Source organism: Eschrichtius robustus, chromosome 6, assembly GCF_028021215.1.
Source record: "Eschrichtius robustus isolate mEscRob2 chromosome 6, mEscRob2.pri, whole genome shotgun sequence".
Taxonomy (NCBI): Eukaryota; Metazoa; Chordata; class Mammalia; order Artiodactyla; family Eschrichtiidae; genus Eschrichtius; species Eschrichtius robustus.
Genome location: NC_090829.1, coordinates 19,866,429 through 19,883,903, shown reverse-complemented (window position 1 = coordinate 19,883,903; position 17,475 = coordinate 19,866,429). Strand labels below are relative to the sequence as shown.

Here is a 17,475-nt window from a genome sequence, read left to right as displayed (position 1 = left end):
GATTTCAGCTAAAACAGCATTGAGAAGTTTCAGATGAGCAAGCCTAAAAGCACTGAGAAGTTTCTGAAGAGCAATTCTAAAAACTATTTGGGTAACTTCAGGAATAGGATTATTCAAACTTCTCATAATTTGACATGTAGTAGTTATACCTCCAGGTCCAATTTTCAGTGTCCTTTTGGGATTACTGTGATTATGACTAGTAGATGCCGTGCTCTCAAGCACTTGCATCTAGATGCTGAAAGATTTGTAATGAGGCATATAGTTCTGGAGTATCCTTCTCCACCTATCTACCAGGGTTGGCTATAAGACATCATTTAATGTTGGAAACTGTTTTCTCAAAGCTTTTCTTTGCCCACCTCAAGAGATTCAGGAATTGACATCCCTGGTCCTGTGAGTTGGCTTACATGCTCACAAAGCAATCCAGGAAGAGAAACTTCAGAGACTTGACAAAAATCTTAAATTCTAAATGTCTTATATAGAATAGAATAGGCTATGACAGCTAGGATTTGGGAGGGGTTTTAAGTTATAATCTGTAGTTAGTTATAATCTATAGTTACTTTTTCTGAAAGCAACTGATTTAATTTATATTTGGGAAACTGTCCTAAAATAGCATAGATCTGTGATCTTCTTAGTTTAGTATGCAGTTGTTCACCTTTCCTTCTTTCCTATAGTTCCCCAAACTCCTCATTTTATATTTGCATTATAAGTGATAAGTAGGTAAGTAATGCTGTCCTGAAAAGCTTATCAGAAGATAAACAATGACTTGGTTAAAAGTTAGCAAATTATGGTTATCAAAAGAGTACACTCAATATGTAAACTATGAAGCAAAATAAATAGCACTGCAGAGCACTCTTCAGTTTAGGTTCAGGCTCTTTTAATAACTGAAATTCCTCTCAACAAAGAGGAGAGAAGAATCTCTCTTAGTTCTCCTTATAAGAGATCACTTAAAACAATTTCCAACGATGTGGAAACTGAAGGTGTGCGAAAACAGTCATGAGCATATACTGCTGGTAGGAGTATAAAATTGTATAACCTCCATATAAGACAACATGTGGTAAAATTACACATGCACACACTCTTTGACTCAGCAATTCTGTTTCTTATAAAATGTCTTACATACAGGGTATTTGCTGCATCACTGCTGTGAAATAAGATTGGAAACAAGCTAAATGCCCAACAATAGAGGACTGGTTGAATAAATTATTGACATCTATACAATAAAATACTCTTCAACTGTTTAAAAAAAAAAGAATGAGGAAACTCCTTATGTACTGATATGGAATATCCTTCAAGATGTTAAGTGAAAAATGCAAGATGCAGAACAGTATGTATGGTATGCTACCATTTGTGTCAAAAAAAAAAAAAAAGAGGGGAAAATACATACATACGTCTGCTTATATGTGTATAGATTAGCTACAGGAGGATACACACAGAAGGCACATCTCCTGAGGACATGCAAGATTTTATATTATAGAGAACATTTGTTCTGGTTCTTACTTTACAGCAGTGTGAGAAGATCTGACAGATGTACTCCTGGGTATAGCGGGACCTGCTAAGCAGCGCCATGAGATGCGGTATCACTGTGGCATCCTGGAGTCAAAGGGAAGAAGAGCACAGCAACAAGAAACTCAAACGCAGTGAGTACCTCTAACAAATGATTTCCACGAGCAGATACATATGTAAGCCTCTTATCTTAATGACAGTAAATCAAGTCTCTTTAAGGAACACAACACAAAAGCAACACGGCAATCAAAACTGTCTAGGCAAAGGACAAGGAAAGGGGCTTCAATGTTCATCCTTGACAACAAAATACAAAAACAGGAAATTCTCAATTTCTCTCCCATAAACAGCCTACATCTCCACAATAAAACAAAATCATTTCAATAAGACTTGACATAAATCTATTCTGAAACCAAAATGTGACATATTAATAAGATATGTAATAATGTATTGCTTATAAGGAGGAATTACTGTATTAAAATAAAAGTTGGCAATTTTGATCTCTGAGATGTTCTGGTAAGTATCAGCAACAGGTTAACACTCATAACAACTGTAGTTAGCTAATTTCAGTCTTCACAATTTATATCATAGCAACTTCTCACTTATAGCCCACTCTCTGCCTACTACTGACACTTCACAACATACATGATGGTATAGGACAAGACAGAAGAATCCACCCAACCTGCTGCAGGGCTCTCCAAAAATCTCCTCTTTCTTGAGTGCAAAAAGAATTAAACGTTGAAATAATATTTGGCTTGAACCACAGATGGAAAAGGAGACTTAGCTCAAGCCCCCTAGTCAATGCTGTCACAAGTCCTGTAGCAATAATTCTCAAATATGAACGTGCATTGCGTGTATGTTCCCAGGGGACATTCTGTATATACAGATTCTGATGCTCTAGGTTTGGAGTAGGACTTAAGATTCTCCATTCTAACAAGCTCCCAACTGATACCTGATGTTGCTGGTCCACAGACCACCCTTTGACAAAAGACAACAGAGGGCAAGGAAGGAAACTTAAAAGAATACCAGAATACCACTGTTGGGATAAACAAGATTTGGGGTTTCCCTCAGAAAGAAAAGAATGCTCAAGATACATAAAAGCTAAGTAGGAAAACAGAAGGTTGTTGATGCCTACAAGTAGAATCTTTTCCCCTTGCCTGTTAGTATAACCCTGTGTTGTCATAAGCAGTTTAAAAACAAAATGAGGGAATTCCCTGGTGGTCCAGGGGTTAGGACTCAGCGCTTTCACTGCCATAGGCACAGGTTTGATCCCAGGTCGGGGAACTAAGATCCCGCAAGCGGCGTGGCGTGGACAAAAAAAATAAACAACACTCAGAAAATTTCAAAGAAAGTCAGCTACTAAATTCATTTAAAAAAGGGAAGAGATGAGAATGTAAAGTACGCATCTATTTTACAGATGTGGGGTTGGGGTGGCAGGAATAACGACGACAGTGGTTCCATTGACAGATGATAGGGAAGTAGGTAACAGCTGAGAGAGAAGAAGCACTTGAGAGGAAGAGCCTCTATTAGGCTCCTAAAACACTTCCACCTCATTCCTTTCCTCCATTGCTCTCTCATCCCTCAGTTTTCCTGTGACAACAGCCCCTATCCCATTTCTTCACACCTGCGTCCTTTCTGCCAACTGTGTTCTATACCTGCAGTTTATGGTTGAATAAACAAGGCAAAGAACAGTTATATAATTTCCCCGAAGTCACCCATCTGATAAACAGGATTGCAAACTAGACATCCTGCCCTCTTCAACAGGACTGTGCTGTCTTTAGTTCAGTGCCTGAATTGCCGTGGTAGCTGGCCTCTACACAATCCAACTCACAGATGTCAGTTAGTTACACCTAAATACTACTCTCCGTCATTGTCCCACCTAACACTTTTCATGGATTCTCCACTGTCTCTGAGGGATAAAATTGTTTCACAATTTAGGTATTCTCTCCGTGAAAGTCACGTTAATGTCCCTGTGTCTTAATTTTTCTTATGTAAAGAAGTTAAGTTTGTGTAGACTAGTGTTCTCCAAATTATGCACCATGATCCGTTAGTGGGCCACGAAATCAGTTTAGAGAGAGAGGAGGAAGGAGCTAAATCAGTTGACCAGGATCAGTTTCTCCCCCATTACTGGGCTGGAGGTTGGGGAGAAACTTATAGGGTAAAGAAGATGGGTGATTGGTTTAATTTCTTTGTAAACATGACAACTGGACCTTCAGGAAAACAGATGGAGAGCCCTTCTATGTGGAAAGCTTTGAGGAGGATGTCCCCATTTTAGAAGTGCTTACAGTAAACCACTGGTTCTCAAAGAGTGGTCCGTGGACCAGTAGCATCTCAAGTTACTGGGAAACTTGTTAGAAATGCATATTCTCAGGCCCTACCCCACACTCACTGAATCAGAAACTCTGTAGGTAGGGTCCAGGATTCTGTGTTTAATGAGCTCTCCAGGTAATTCTGGTGCATGCTCAAGTTTGAGAACCAGTGTAGTAAACAGTCTTTGGATTTATGAGGCATGGCTCCCTGAAGAATGCTGCACAAATCCCTGAGGTATAAAATTGAGATGTTTCATAATTTAGAGCCTCCCTGCTGTGTGAGGTGACCCACAAACCTCACAGACCTTATGCATCATTACAAGCCAGAGGAGCAAGGGCCTAATGTAGGAAAAACAAACTATGGAGGCACGTGGCATGTTCCCTCTCCCTGCCTGCTTTGCCTGTGCCTCTTGACTGCTTATATTCTTGAAATACTTGTAAAACATGATTCTGGACAAGATCTCTGATTCATATGTGTCCACTTTGAAACTCTGACATTCTGTGTGTCAGCTCAGAGAATCACAACCAGCATTTTTTTTAAATGAAAAAGGATAGAACAGAAATCAGAAGGCACCAGATTTATGGAACTGTTTTGTGAAGACTATCTCAGGATGTTCCACCACCCCTCGCCCCCTCCCCTTTCCGCCACACACACACAGTATGGCAGTGGAAAATATCATTCTTACTGTGGACTGTGGATAAGAGTTTGAAAAATACTAGTCTGGATAATTTTTATTAAGAAAGTCCCAAGTAATCAACAGATAAAAACACCCCCTAGGGCTTCCCTGGTGGCGCAGTGGTTGGGAGTCTGCCTGACAATGCAGGGGACATGGGTTCGAGCCCTGGTCTGGGAGGATCCCACATGCCACGGAGCGGCCGGGCCCGTGAGCCACGATTGCTGAGCCTGCGCGTCTGGAGCCTGTGCTCCGCAACAGGGGAGGCCGCGATGGTGAGAGGCCCACGCGCCGCAGTGAAGGGTGGCCCCCGCTTGCCACAGCTGGAGAGGGCCCTTGCACGGAAACGAAGACCCAACACAGCCATAAATAAATAAATAAATAAATTTAAAAAAAAGGAAAAAAAACCCCCAGAAACACCCCCTAATAATCCCTGAAGTTTTTGAAAACCACTGAATGACTCTAAAGATCTTTAGATTCTCTCACGTGTATTCTGATTCTAGCCCGGTAAGTAAGCCTCTAACAAGCTGCTTCTGGTTCACCTCTCCAGCCGAAATGAACACGGATTCCCTTCCTGCATTAGACTATTCTGTCCACTGTCCTACATATTCTCTCTTACACAGATGTTTCCTAGAACAGCTTCTTTTCTCTCCACTTCTTGAAATCTTATCCATTATTCAAGACCAGGTCGAATTCTACCTTCTCTACAATGCCTACTCTACTGGACTTAACCTATATATAGTGAGTGCATTAAATATACTTCCTTAATTTGTACCTATTAGGAAATTAAGAAGGGTCTTTTTACAAAAACCAAAAAAAAAAACCAGCTTACAAATTCCTCAAGATCTGAGACGATCTTTCACTTCTTTACAAAGCCTAGAACGTTTGATATTTGCAAATTAGCAAGACTTCAAACACTTCTTGAGACTTTTCTACAACACAGTTATCACAGTTAAGATCAGTTTTGAGATGCTAAGCATGGGTTGGCCAAAAGGTTCGTTCGGTTTTTTCCGTTAAGATGGCTCTAGTAGCACTTCACTGTCTTTAACTCTATTCAAAACAATTTTGTTAGATTGTATGTGACAGCTGTCATATCAGTGTGCATTTAAAAAAAGACATTATCAAAATTGGTGAATTTTTGTGTAGCCATTTTAATATTGAAGACGAAAGAAAAAAAAGCAACAATTTTGGCATATTATGTTTTATTATTTCAAGAAAGGTAAAAATGCAACTGAAACGCAGAAAAAGATTTGTGCAGTGTACGGAGAAGGTGCTGTGACTGATTGAACGTGTCAAAAGTGGTTTGCAAAATTCGTGCTGGAGATTTCTCGCTGGACAATGCTCCACGGTCGGGTAGAACAGTTGAAAGTGATCGAATCGAGACATTGGATGAGAATAATAAACGTTATACCATGTGGGAGGTAGCCGACATACTCAAAATATCCCAATCAAGCGCTGAAAATCATTTGCACCAGCTTGGTTATGTTCACCGCTTTGATGTTTGGGTTCCACATAAGTTAAGGATAAAAAACCTTCTTGACCGTATTTCCACATGCGATTCTCTACTGAAACATAATGAAAAAGTTCCGTTTTTAAAACAAATCGTGGTGGGCGATGAAAAGTGGATACTGTGCAATAACGTGCAACGGAAGAGATCGTGGGGCAAGTGAAATGAACCACCACCGACCACACCGAAGGCCGGTCTTCATCCAAAGAAGGTGATGTTGTCCATATGGTGGGATTGGAAGGGAGTCCTCTACTATGAGCTCCTTCCGGAAAACCAAACAATTAATTCCAACAAGTACTGCTCCCAGTTAGATCAACTGAAAGCAGCACTCGATGAAAAGCGTCCAGAATTAGTCAACAGAAAACGCATAATTTTCCATCACGATAATGCAAGACCGCATGTTTCTTTGATGACCAGGCAAAAACTGTTACAGCTTGGCTGGGAAGCTCTGATTCATCGGCCGTATTCACCAGACATTGCACCTTCGGATTTCCAATTATTTAGGTCTTTACAAAATTCTCTTAATGGAAAAAATTTCAATTCCCTGGAAGACTGTAAAAGGCACCTGGAACAGTTCTTTGCTCAAAAAGATAAAAAGTTTTGGGAAGATGGAATTATGAAGCTGCCTGAAAAATGGCAGAAGGTAGTGGAACAAAAGGGTGAACACGTTGTTCAATAAAGTTCTTGGTGAAAATGAAAAATGTGTCTTTCATTTTTACTTAAAAACTGAAGGCACTTTTTGGCCAACCCAATAAATTAGAAGTATGCTGTTAGTAAAATGTAACTGATGATTCAAAAACACCTAAAACTCACTGTATACAGTAGTTCCTCTGGAGTAACGGGACTGGTGAAGATGGTGCGCAGGCATCGGAGGCAAGCTTCAATGAACTTCAGGTCTGGGGACAGTAGTCCTATTAATAGAAAACAGATTTGAGACTCATCCTTTCAACTCATATTTAAAACTCTGCAAACTGATTCTAATTTTTACTTGTATAAAAATGACTTCTTGAGAGCCTCCCATCAAGCTTCTTAGATAGCCTCAACCACCAGAGGGCAGACAACAGAAGCAAGAAAAACTACAATCCTGCAGCCTGTGGACCAAAAACCACAGTTACAGAAAGATAGAGAAGATGAAAAGGCAGAGGGCTATGTACCAGATGAAGGAACAAGAAAAAACCCCAGAAAAACAACTAAATGAAGTGGACATAGGCAACCTTCCAGAAAAAGAATTCAGAATAATGATAGTGAAGATGATCCAGGACCTCGGAATAAGAATGGAGGCAAAGATTGAGAAGATGCAAGAAATGATTAACAAAGACCTAGAAGAATTAAAGAACAAACAAACAGAGATGACCAATACAATAACTGAAATGAAAACTACACTAGAAGGAATCAATAGCAGAATAACTGAGGCAGAAGAACGGATAAGTGACCTGGAAGACAGAATGGTGGAATTCACTGCTGCGGAACAGACTAAAGAAAAAAGAATGAAAAGAAATGAAGACAGCCTAAGAGACCTCTGGGACAACATTAAACGCAACAACATTCGCATTATAGGGGTCCCAGAAGGAGAAGAGAGAGACAAAGGACCAGAGAAAATATTTGAAGAGATTATAGTCGAAAACTTCCCTAACATGGGAAAGGAAATAGCCACCCAAGTCCAGGAAGCGCAGAGAGTCCCATACAGAATAAACCCAAGGAGAAACACGCCGAGACACATAGTAATCAAAGTGGCAAAAATTAAAGACAAAGAAAAATTATTGAAAGCAGCAAGGGAAAAATGACAAATAACATACAAGGGAACTCCCATAAGGTTAACAGCTGATTTCTCAGCAGAAACTCTGCAAGCCAGAAGGGAGTGGCATGATATACTTAAAGTGATGAAAGGGAAGAACCTACAACCAAGATTACTCTACCCGGCAAGGATCTCATTTAGATTTGATGGAGAAATCAAAAGCTTTACAGACAAGCAAAAGCTAAGAGAATTCAGCACCACCAAACCAGCTCTACAACAAATGCTAAAGGAACTTCTCTAGGCAAGAAACACAAGAGAAGGGAAACACCTACAAAAACAAACCCAAAACAATTAAGAAAATGGTCATAGGAACATACATATCAATAATTACCTTAAACGTGAATGGATTAAATGCCCCAACCAAAAGACATAGACTGGCTGAATGGATACAAAAACAAGACCCATACATATGCTGTCTACAAGAGACCCACTTTAGACCTAGGGACACATACAGACTGAAAGTGAGGGGATGGAAAAAGATATTCCATGCAAATGGAAATCAAAAGAAAGCTGGAGTAGCTATACTCATATCAGATAAAATAGACTTTAAAATAAAGAATGTTACAAGAGACAAGGAAGGACACTACATAATGATCAAGGGATCAATCCAAGAAGAAGATATAACAATTATAAATATATATGCACCCAACATAGGAGCACCTGAATACATAAGGCAACTGCTAACAGATATACAAGAGGAAATCGACAGTAACACAATAATAGTGGGGGACTTTAACACTTCACTTACACCAATGGACAGATCATCCAAAATGAAAATAAATAAGGAAACAGAAGCTTTAAATGACACAATAGACCAGATAGATTTAATTGATATATATGGGACATTCCATCCAAAAACAGCAGATTACACGTTCTTCTCAAGTGCGCACAGAACATTCTCCAGGATAGATCACATCTTGGGTCACAAATCAAGCCTCAGTAAGTTTAAGAAAATTGAAATCATATCAAGCATCTTTTTTGACCACAACGCTATGAGATTAGAAATCAGTTACAGGGAAAAAACCATCAAAAACAAAAACACATGGAGGCTAAACAATATGTTACTAAATAACCAAGAGATCACTGAAGAAATCAAAGAGGAAATAAAAAAAAAAAAAATGACTTCTTTACATACCTTGCAGTAAGGCAGGGATAATATGGCAATCGAGTAGAGACTTAACATTGTTTTCAGTACCCATAGCAAGACTTCCCAATACCACTGCACATTCAGTTTTCAACTCTGTGCTTGAGGTTTCTTGCTGAAGCAAGTACAATAATCTAAAAAGAAAGAACTTGATAAACAGAAGAGACAAAAAAACTTAAAAGTAAACATTAGCTAAAAGTAGTGTTACAGAAAAAGGCTACCAATACATCCCACACACTGAAAATATGGTTGGTGAGCTTATAGAGGGCTAGGAAATGGTCATATTTTTATATAAGCTGTTAATTTAATAATGGAATATCGAGTGCGGGTGGATCTAAAGAGATTTTCTTCATTTTGAGCAACAGAACTATCATATAATCTTAGTTTATCAGAACTGTGAATCTGAAAGTTGTCCACAAGTGATCTCTGTGGAAACAGCAGCACCACAGTCCACGTTATCTGCCACTCCAGGATATGAAGACTCCCAAAGCCAAGTGCTGCCGGATCTTAAGGACCTTGAATCCCCAATACTGCAGTTCAGAGATCACAGAGATCTAGCCTGGAGGGAATATTCAGAGTCCTTGTGCTGCTCTTCAAGCAAGGGAAGCTCTCTTCTTTCTCCAGTCCTCCTATTTGGGAGATCAGAAGATCCTATTTCTACTCCAGGCCAGCCTGCCAAATAAATACTCCCCAAATTCTAATCATCCACCACTCATGACCATCTCCTTTATGTAGAACCTTCATGCCCCCTAAAGCATATTTATATATACTGAGCATTAATTCCCTAAGAAAGGCTGCTGACAGCTTTATAGTGACCAAAGGTCAATCACAATAAAAACAATAAAACCATTAATCCTATATTAAAAGATAGAAAAGAAGAAAGAGAAAAAACCAAAACATTAAAAAATTCTGAATGAAAAACCTACAGCAATCGCACATAAAACTTAGTTCTGGGTAGCAAAGGCAAAGAGGAAGTTATACAACTGTCACTGTCTACCAAAAGGAAGCTTATTAGCTTCATCAGAAGAAATCAAACTTTCTATGTTAACTTAAAAACCAGCAAATTCGAAAAAATTAGAAATTAAAAAAGAAAAGCAGGGTTAAAAAACCAAAAATTTTTTTTAAATTCAAAAAAGGTTTTGAGAATCCTAATAAATAATTATGCAATCATACAAAAACTGCCAGAGCGCAAAGGAGACAGGGAAGATTCAGGCTGGTGTACACTGCTTATCTACACAACACATCCTTTTATTGCAGGGTCAATGATCTTCCTGAACCTCTAAAAAGTATTAATACATCTGTTTCATATTCCATTCCCTGGTACCTTAATTTTTTTTAAAGAGATGCTTCATATACTTCAAAGCATTTATTAAAAAAAAAAATAAGAGAACAGACAATACAGAAAAAGGATAGGTCTTATGGTTGAGAATGAGAAATACATTCAAAACTTAGTATGAATAGCAGAAAAGGGGATGACAGCAAACTTACCTCGGAACAGCTCCTAGAACAATGAGGTTGGCTTTCTGCTTGTTGTTTCCAATTACAGCATTTTTCATGTCTCTGAATTCAGGGGAAAGAGAAAAGGGTAAGGTATGCTGAGACATCACAGAAAAATAAAAGATCAATGCATCCCACTTTATCTTTATTATGCAACATCTTGGATTGGCAAGTACAGAAGTTAGGGACAAAGTGAAAACACTGACGCTTTTCCACCTGGAGTGCCAAAGAGAAGGGACAGAGATAGGTACCTTATAAACCTGGGGCTGTAAAACAGGAGAGTAGCAAGGTGGGGGGAGGGGGAAATGAGAGACATCTTGAGTATTGGCAAAAGACTTCCAATACAAAGAAAGTTGAGTTCTTCAAAAAAGGCTACCAATCCTTTGAATAAAAAGAAATATAGGCCATCTTCTCATGCACAGCTCTGGGAGGAGGGAGTAAAAGCAGCCAGCCCACAGAACAGATCTGATCTTGTTTCAGGGACAATGACTTTACTTTTTTCCTTTTTTTCTGACTTCTCTGGACTGAATATTTCTGATTCCATTTTATCTCTTTTATTGTCTTATTAGCTGTACCTCTTTGGGTTTTGTTTTGTTGTTTTTCAGTGGTTGCTTTACAATTTACAATATGCACCTTTTAACTTAACACAGTCAATCTTCAAGGGATATTGTCCCATCTCATGTGTATTGTAAGAGTCTTGCAAGCATATACTTCCATCTTCCTATCCATTCTTTGAGCTGCTGTCATAGATTTTATTTTTAAATTAGTTAGAAACAACGTAATATATTGTACTTTTTTTTTTTTTTTTGGCTGCGCTGTGAGATCTTAGTTTCCCCACCAGGGATCGAACCCATGCCCCCTGCAGTAGAAGCACAGAGTCCTAACCACTGGACCACCAGGGAATTCCCTATATTGTACTATTTTTCCTTAAACAGCCACTTATCTTTTAAGGAGATTTAAAAAATGAGAAAAAATCTTTTATATTTCCCATATATTCACCAGTATTTTTTACTCTAGCTACACTCAGATCTTTACTTCACCAGGAGTAAAACTCTATTCCATAATAAGAATATCAATGACCAGTTGGTTCACAAACACATGGTTGTTCCCAAAGGACAGGGAGAGAAAATATAAATAGCTCAAAATAAGCCCAGTACTAATAAAATGTTTAATAAAAAAGCTTACGCTAATTGGTCAGTAGTGCTACCTTAATATAGAACATTAGAACACTGTGATTCTCAAAGTATGGAAGAAGGCATCAGAGCCTCCACGGGCATTTCAGAAGTTTATGAGAGTGTCTGGAAACTTCTGGCCATAGTTTTAAAATAGAAAGCCTTTTTTGCACAATCCTAAAGAAAACTGTATTTTTCAGTACTGTACCTGCCTTGTAAATAAAAGGGAGACAATACTTTTTTTTTTTGAATTTTATTTTATTTATTTTTTTATACAGCAGGTTCTTATTAGTTATCCATTTTATACATATTAGTGTATATATGTCAATCCCAATCTCCCAATTCATCCCACCCCCCACCCCCGCCACTTTCCCCCCTTGGTGTTCATACGTTTGCTTTCTGCATCTGTCTCAATATCTGCCCTGCAAACTGGTTCATCTGTACCATTTTCTAGGTTCCACATATACACATTAATATATAATATTTTTCTCTTTCTGACTTACCTCACTCTGTATGACAGTATCTAGTTCCATCCATGTCTCTACAAATGACCCAATTTCATTCCTTTTTATGGCTGAGTAATAGCCCATTGTATACATGTACCACATCTTCTTTATCCATTCATCTGACCACGGGCATTTAGGTTGCTTCCATGTCCTGGCTATTGTAAATAGTGCTGCAATGAACATTGGGGTGCATGTGTCTTTTTGAATTATGGTTTTCTCTGGGTATATGCCCAGTAGTGGGATTCCTGGGTCATATGGTAATTCTATTTTTAGTTTTTTTGTTGTTGTTGTTGTTATTTTTAGTTTTTTAAGGAACCTCCATACTGTTCTCCATAGTGGCTGTATCAATTTACATTCCCACCAATAGTGCAAGAGGGTTCCCTTTTCTCCACACCCTCTCCAGCATTTATTGTTTGTAGATTTTCTGATGATGCCCATTCTAACTGGTATGAGGTGATACCTCATTGTAGTTTTGATTTTCATTTCTCTAATAATTAGTGATGTTGAGCAGCTTCTCATGTGCTTCTTGGCCATCTGTATGTCTTCTTTGGAGAACTGTCTATTTAGGTCTTCTGCCCATTTTTGGATTGGGTTGTTTGTTTTTTTAATATTGAGCTGAATGAGCTGTTTATATATTTTGGAGATTAATCCTTTGTCCGTTGATTCGTTTGCAAATATTTTCTCCCATTCTGAGGGTTGTCTTTTCGTCTTGTTTGCAGTTTCCTTTGCTGTGCAAAAACTTTTAAGTTTCATTAGGTCCCATTTGTTTATTTTTGGTTTTATTTCCATTACTCTAGGAGGTGAATCAAAAAAGATCTTGCTGTGATCTATGTCAAAGAGTGTTCTTCTTATGTTTTCCTCTAACAGTTTTATAGTCTCCGGTCTTACATTAAGGTCTCTAATCCATTTTGAGTTTCTTTTTGTATATGGTATTAGGGACTGTTCTAATTTCATTCTTTTACATGTAGCTGTCCAGTTCTCCCAGCACCACTTATCGAAGAGACTGTCTTTTCTCCATTGTATATCCTTGCCTCCTTTGTCATAGATTAGCTGACCATAGGTGCATGGGTTTATCTCTGGGCTTTCTATCCTGTTCCATTGATCTATGATTCTGTTTTTGTGCCAGTACCATATTGTCTTGATTACTGTAGCTTTGTAGTATAGTCTGAAATCAGGGAGCCTGATTCCTCCAGCTCCGTTTTTTTCCCTCAAGACTGCTTTGGCTATTCGGGGTCTTTTGTGTCTCCATACAAATTTTAAGATTTTTTGTTCTAATTCTGTAAAAAATGCCATTGGTAATTTGATAGGGATTGCATTGAATCTGTAGATTGCTTTGGGTAGTATAGTTTATCACAATATTGATTCTTCCAATCCAAGAACATAGTATATCTCTCCATCTCTTTCTGTCATCTTTGATTTCTTTCATCAGTGTCTTATAGTTTTCTGCATACAGGTCTTTTGTCTCCTTAGGCAGGTTTATTCCTAGGTATTTTATTCTTTTTGTTGCAATGGTAAATGGGAGTATTTCCTTAATTTCTCTTTCAGATTTTTCATCATTAGTCTATAGGAATGCAAGAGATTTCCGTGCATTAATTTTGTATCCTGCAACTTTACCAAATTCATTGATTAGTTCTAGTAGTTTTGTGGTGGCATCTTCAGGATTCTCTATGTATAGTATCATGTCATCTGCAAACAGTGACAGTTTTACTTCTTCTTTTCCAATTTGGATTCCTTTTATTTCTTTTTCTTCTCTGACTGCCGTGGCTAGGACTTCCAAAACTATGTTGAATAATAGTGGGGAGAGTGGACATCCTTGTCTTGTTCCTGATTTTAGAGGAAATGGTTTCAGTTTTTCACCATTGAGAATGATGTTTGCTGTGGGTTTGTCATATATGGCCTTTATTATGTTGAGGTAGGTTCCCTCTATGCCCACTTTCTGGAGAGTTTTTATCATAAATGGGTGTTGAATTTTGTCAAAAGCTTTCTCTGCATCTATTGAGATGATCATATGGTTTTTATTCTTCAATTTGTTAATATGGTGTACCACATTGATTGATTTGCGTATATTGAAGAATCCTTGCATCCCTGGGATAAATCCCACTTGATCATGGTGTATGATCCTTTTAATGTGTTCTTGGATTCTGTTTGCAAGTATTTTATTGAGGATTTTTGCATCTATATTCATCAGTGATATTGGTCTGTAATTTTCTTTTTTTGTACTATCTTTGTCTGGTTTTGGTATCAGGGTGATGGTGGCCTCAAAGAATGAGCTTGGGGGTGTTCCTTCCTCTGCAATTTTTTGGAAGAGTTTGAGAAGGATGGGTGTTAGTGCTTCTCTAAATGTTTGATAGAATTCACCTGTGAAGCCATCTGGTCCTGGACTTTTGTTTGTTGGAAGATTTTTAATCACAGTTTCAATTTCATTACTTGTGATTGGTCTGTTCATATTTTCTATTTCTTCCTGGTTCAGTCTTGGAAGGTTATACCTTTCTAAGAATTTGTCCATTTCTTTCAGGTTGTCCATTTTATTGGCATAGAGTTGCTTGTAGTAGTCTCTTAGGATGCTTTGTATTTCTGTGGTGTCTGTTGTAACTTCTTTTTCATTTCTAATTTTATTGATTTGAGTCCTCTCCCTCCTTTTCTTGATGAGTCTGGCTAATGGTTTATCAATTTTGTTTATCTTCTCAAAAAACCAGCTTTTAGTTTTACTGATCTTTGCTATTCTTTTCTTTGTTTCTATTTCATTTATTTCTGCTTTGTTCTTTATGATTTCTTCCCTTCTACTAACTTTGGGTTTTGTTTGTTCTTCTTTCTCTAGTTCTTTTAGGTGAAAGGTTAGATTGTTTATTTGAGATGTTTGTTGTTTCTTGAGGTAGGACTGTATTGCTATAAACTTCCCTCTTAGAACTGCTTTTGCTGCATCCCATAGGTTTTAGATTGTCGTGTTTTCATTGTCATTTGTCTCTAGGTATTTTTTGATTTCCTCTTTGATTTCTTCAGTGATCTCTTGGTTATTTAGTAACATATTGTTTAGCCTCCATGTGTTTTTGTTTTTGATGGTTTTTTCCCTGTAACTGATTTCTAATCTCATAGCGTTGTGGTCAAAAAAGATGCTTGATATGATTTCAATTTTCTTAAACTTACTGAGGCTTGATTTGTGACCCAAGATGTGATCTATCCTGGAGAATGTTCTGTGCGCACTTGAGAAGAAAGTGTAGTCTGCTGTTTTTGGATGGAATGTCCTATAAATATCAATTAAATCTATCTGGTCTGTTGTGTCATTTAAAGCTTGCGTTTCCATATTAATTTTCTGTTTGGATGATCTGTCCATTGGTGTAAGTGACGTGTTAAAGTCCCCCACTATTATTGTGTTACTGTCGATTTCCTCTTGTATATCTGTTAGCAGTTGCCTTATGTATTCAGGTGCTCCTATGTTGGGTGCATATATATTTATAATTGTTATATCTTCTTCTTGGATTGATCTCTTGATCATTATGTAGTGTCCTTCCTTGTCTCTTGTAACATTCTTTATTTTAAAGTCTATTTTATCTGATATGAGTATTGCTACTCCAGCTCTGTTTTGATTTCCATTTGCATGGAATATCTTTTTCCATCCCCTCACTTTCAGTCTGTATGTGTCCTTAGGTCTGAAGTGGGTCTCTTGTAGACAGCATATGTATGGGTCTTGTTTTTGTATCCATTCAGCGAGCCTGTGTCTTTTGGTTGGAGAATTTAATCCATTCACGTTTAAGGTAATTATCGATATGTATGTTCCTATGACCATTTTCTTAATTGTTTTGGGTTTGTTTTTGTAGGTCCTTTTCTTCTCTTGTGTTTCCCACTTAGAGAAGTTCCTTTAGCATTTGTTGTAGAGCTGGTTTGGTGGTGCTGAATTCTCTCAGCTTTTGCTTGTCTGTAAAGCTTTTGATTTCTCCATCGAATCTGAATGAGATCCTTGCCAGGTAGAGTAATCTTGGTTGTAGGTTCTTCCCTCTCATCACTTTAAATACGTCATGCCACTACCTTCTGGCTTGTAGAGTTTCTGCTGAGAAATCAGCTGTTAACCTTATGGGAGTTCCCTTGTATGTTATTTGTCGTTTTTCCTTTGCTGCTTTCAGTAATTTTTTTTTGTTTTTAATTTTTGCCAATTTGATTATTATGTGTCTCGGCGTGTTTTTCCTTGGGTTTATCCTGTATGGGACTCTCTGCGCTTCCTGGACTTGGGTGGCTATTTCCTTTCCCATGTTAGGGAAGTTTTCGACTATAATCTCTTCAAATATTTTCTTGGGTCCTTTCTCTCTCTCTTCTCCTTCTGGGACCCCTATAATGTGAATGTTGTTGCGTTTAATGTTGTCCCAGAGGTCTCTTAGGCTGTCTTCATTTCTTTTCATTCATTTTTGTTCATTCTGTTCTTCAGCAGTGAATTCCACCATTCTGTCTTCCAGGTCACTTATCCGTTCTTCTGCCTCAGTTATTCTGCTATTGATTCCTTCCAGCGTAGTTTTCATTTCAGTTATTGCATTGTTTATTTCTGTGTGTTTGTTCTTTAATTATTTTAGGTCTTTGTTAAACATTTCTTGCATCTTCTCGATCTTTGCCTCCATTTTTTTTCTGAGGTCCTGGATCATCTTCACTATCATTATTCTGAATTCTTTTTCTGGAACGTTGCCTATCTCCACTCCATTTAGTTGTTTTTCTGGGGTTTTATCTTGTTCCTTCATCTGGTACATAGCCCTCTGCCTTTTCATCTTGTCTATCTTTCTGTGAATGTGGTTTTTGTTCCACAGGCTGCAGGATTGTAGTTCTTCTTGCTTCTGCTCGAGACTATACTTTTCATTAAAAGCTATTTCACTTTGGAAAATCAGATTAGTGGCACTCATGGTATATGGGTCATCAATACCACACCTACATCAGTCCACAGTTTCTGCTCTTGCATTCATACCTCATTAAGTTTTCTAACGTGCTCACGCCTAAGCACTTACATGTTGAAACATTATAAATTATCTTTCTTTCATATCCCAAAATACATTCCCCTAATTACTTACTGAGCATCTCTTTGACTTCTCCTTTAGGCAGCAGAGCTCTACAATATACAGGAATTTTTTTGCCAACCATGAAAGTTACAATCCTGAAAAAGTTCTGTAATTTCTTATAGAAAAACAAGAGTAGAAAACGGGAGTGGGGGGAAGTTATTAAGAAAATCAGTGACTAAATGTTATCATCAGCTTGTGTTTCCAATACCAACCAATTTCACTGGCATTGAAAACCCTGGTAACAATAATTATAATAACCCTCTCCTTAATTACCTTCTTCAATTATTACAGAAAAATGCTACTATGATGTAGTGGTCTGCTGAAAGCTGATTCTCCCC

General features: G+C 37.9%; 1 protein-coding gene across 3 annotated transcripts in view; it reads right to left on the bottom strand.

Moving 5' to 3' along the window:
* Nucleotides 1–17,475, bottom strand: part of ARMC8 (armadillo repeat containing 8) — a 103,535-nt gene that overhangs the window by 57,226 nt on the left and 28,834 nt on the right. For 2 of the 3 annotated variants that reach the window (XM_068545975.1, XM_068545977.1), the window contains exons 3-6: nucleotides 10,418–10,489; nucleotides 8,921–9,063; nucleotides 6,804–6,901; nucleotides 1,498–1,590 (exon numbers count right to left, since the gene is read on the bottom strand). In XM_068545975.1, coding sequence (XP_068402076.1) covers nucleotides 1,498–1,590; nucleotides 6,804–6,901; nucleotides 8,921–9,063; nucleotides 10,418–10,489 — 406 coding nt within the window. The remainder of the gene's footprint in view (nucleotides 1–1,497; nucleotides 1,591–6,803; nucleotides 6,902–8,920; nucleotides 9,064–10,417; nucleotides 10,490–17,475) is intronic. The other variant, XM_068545976.1, reaches the window with a different exon arrangement.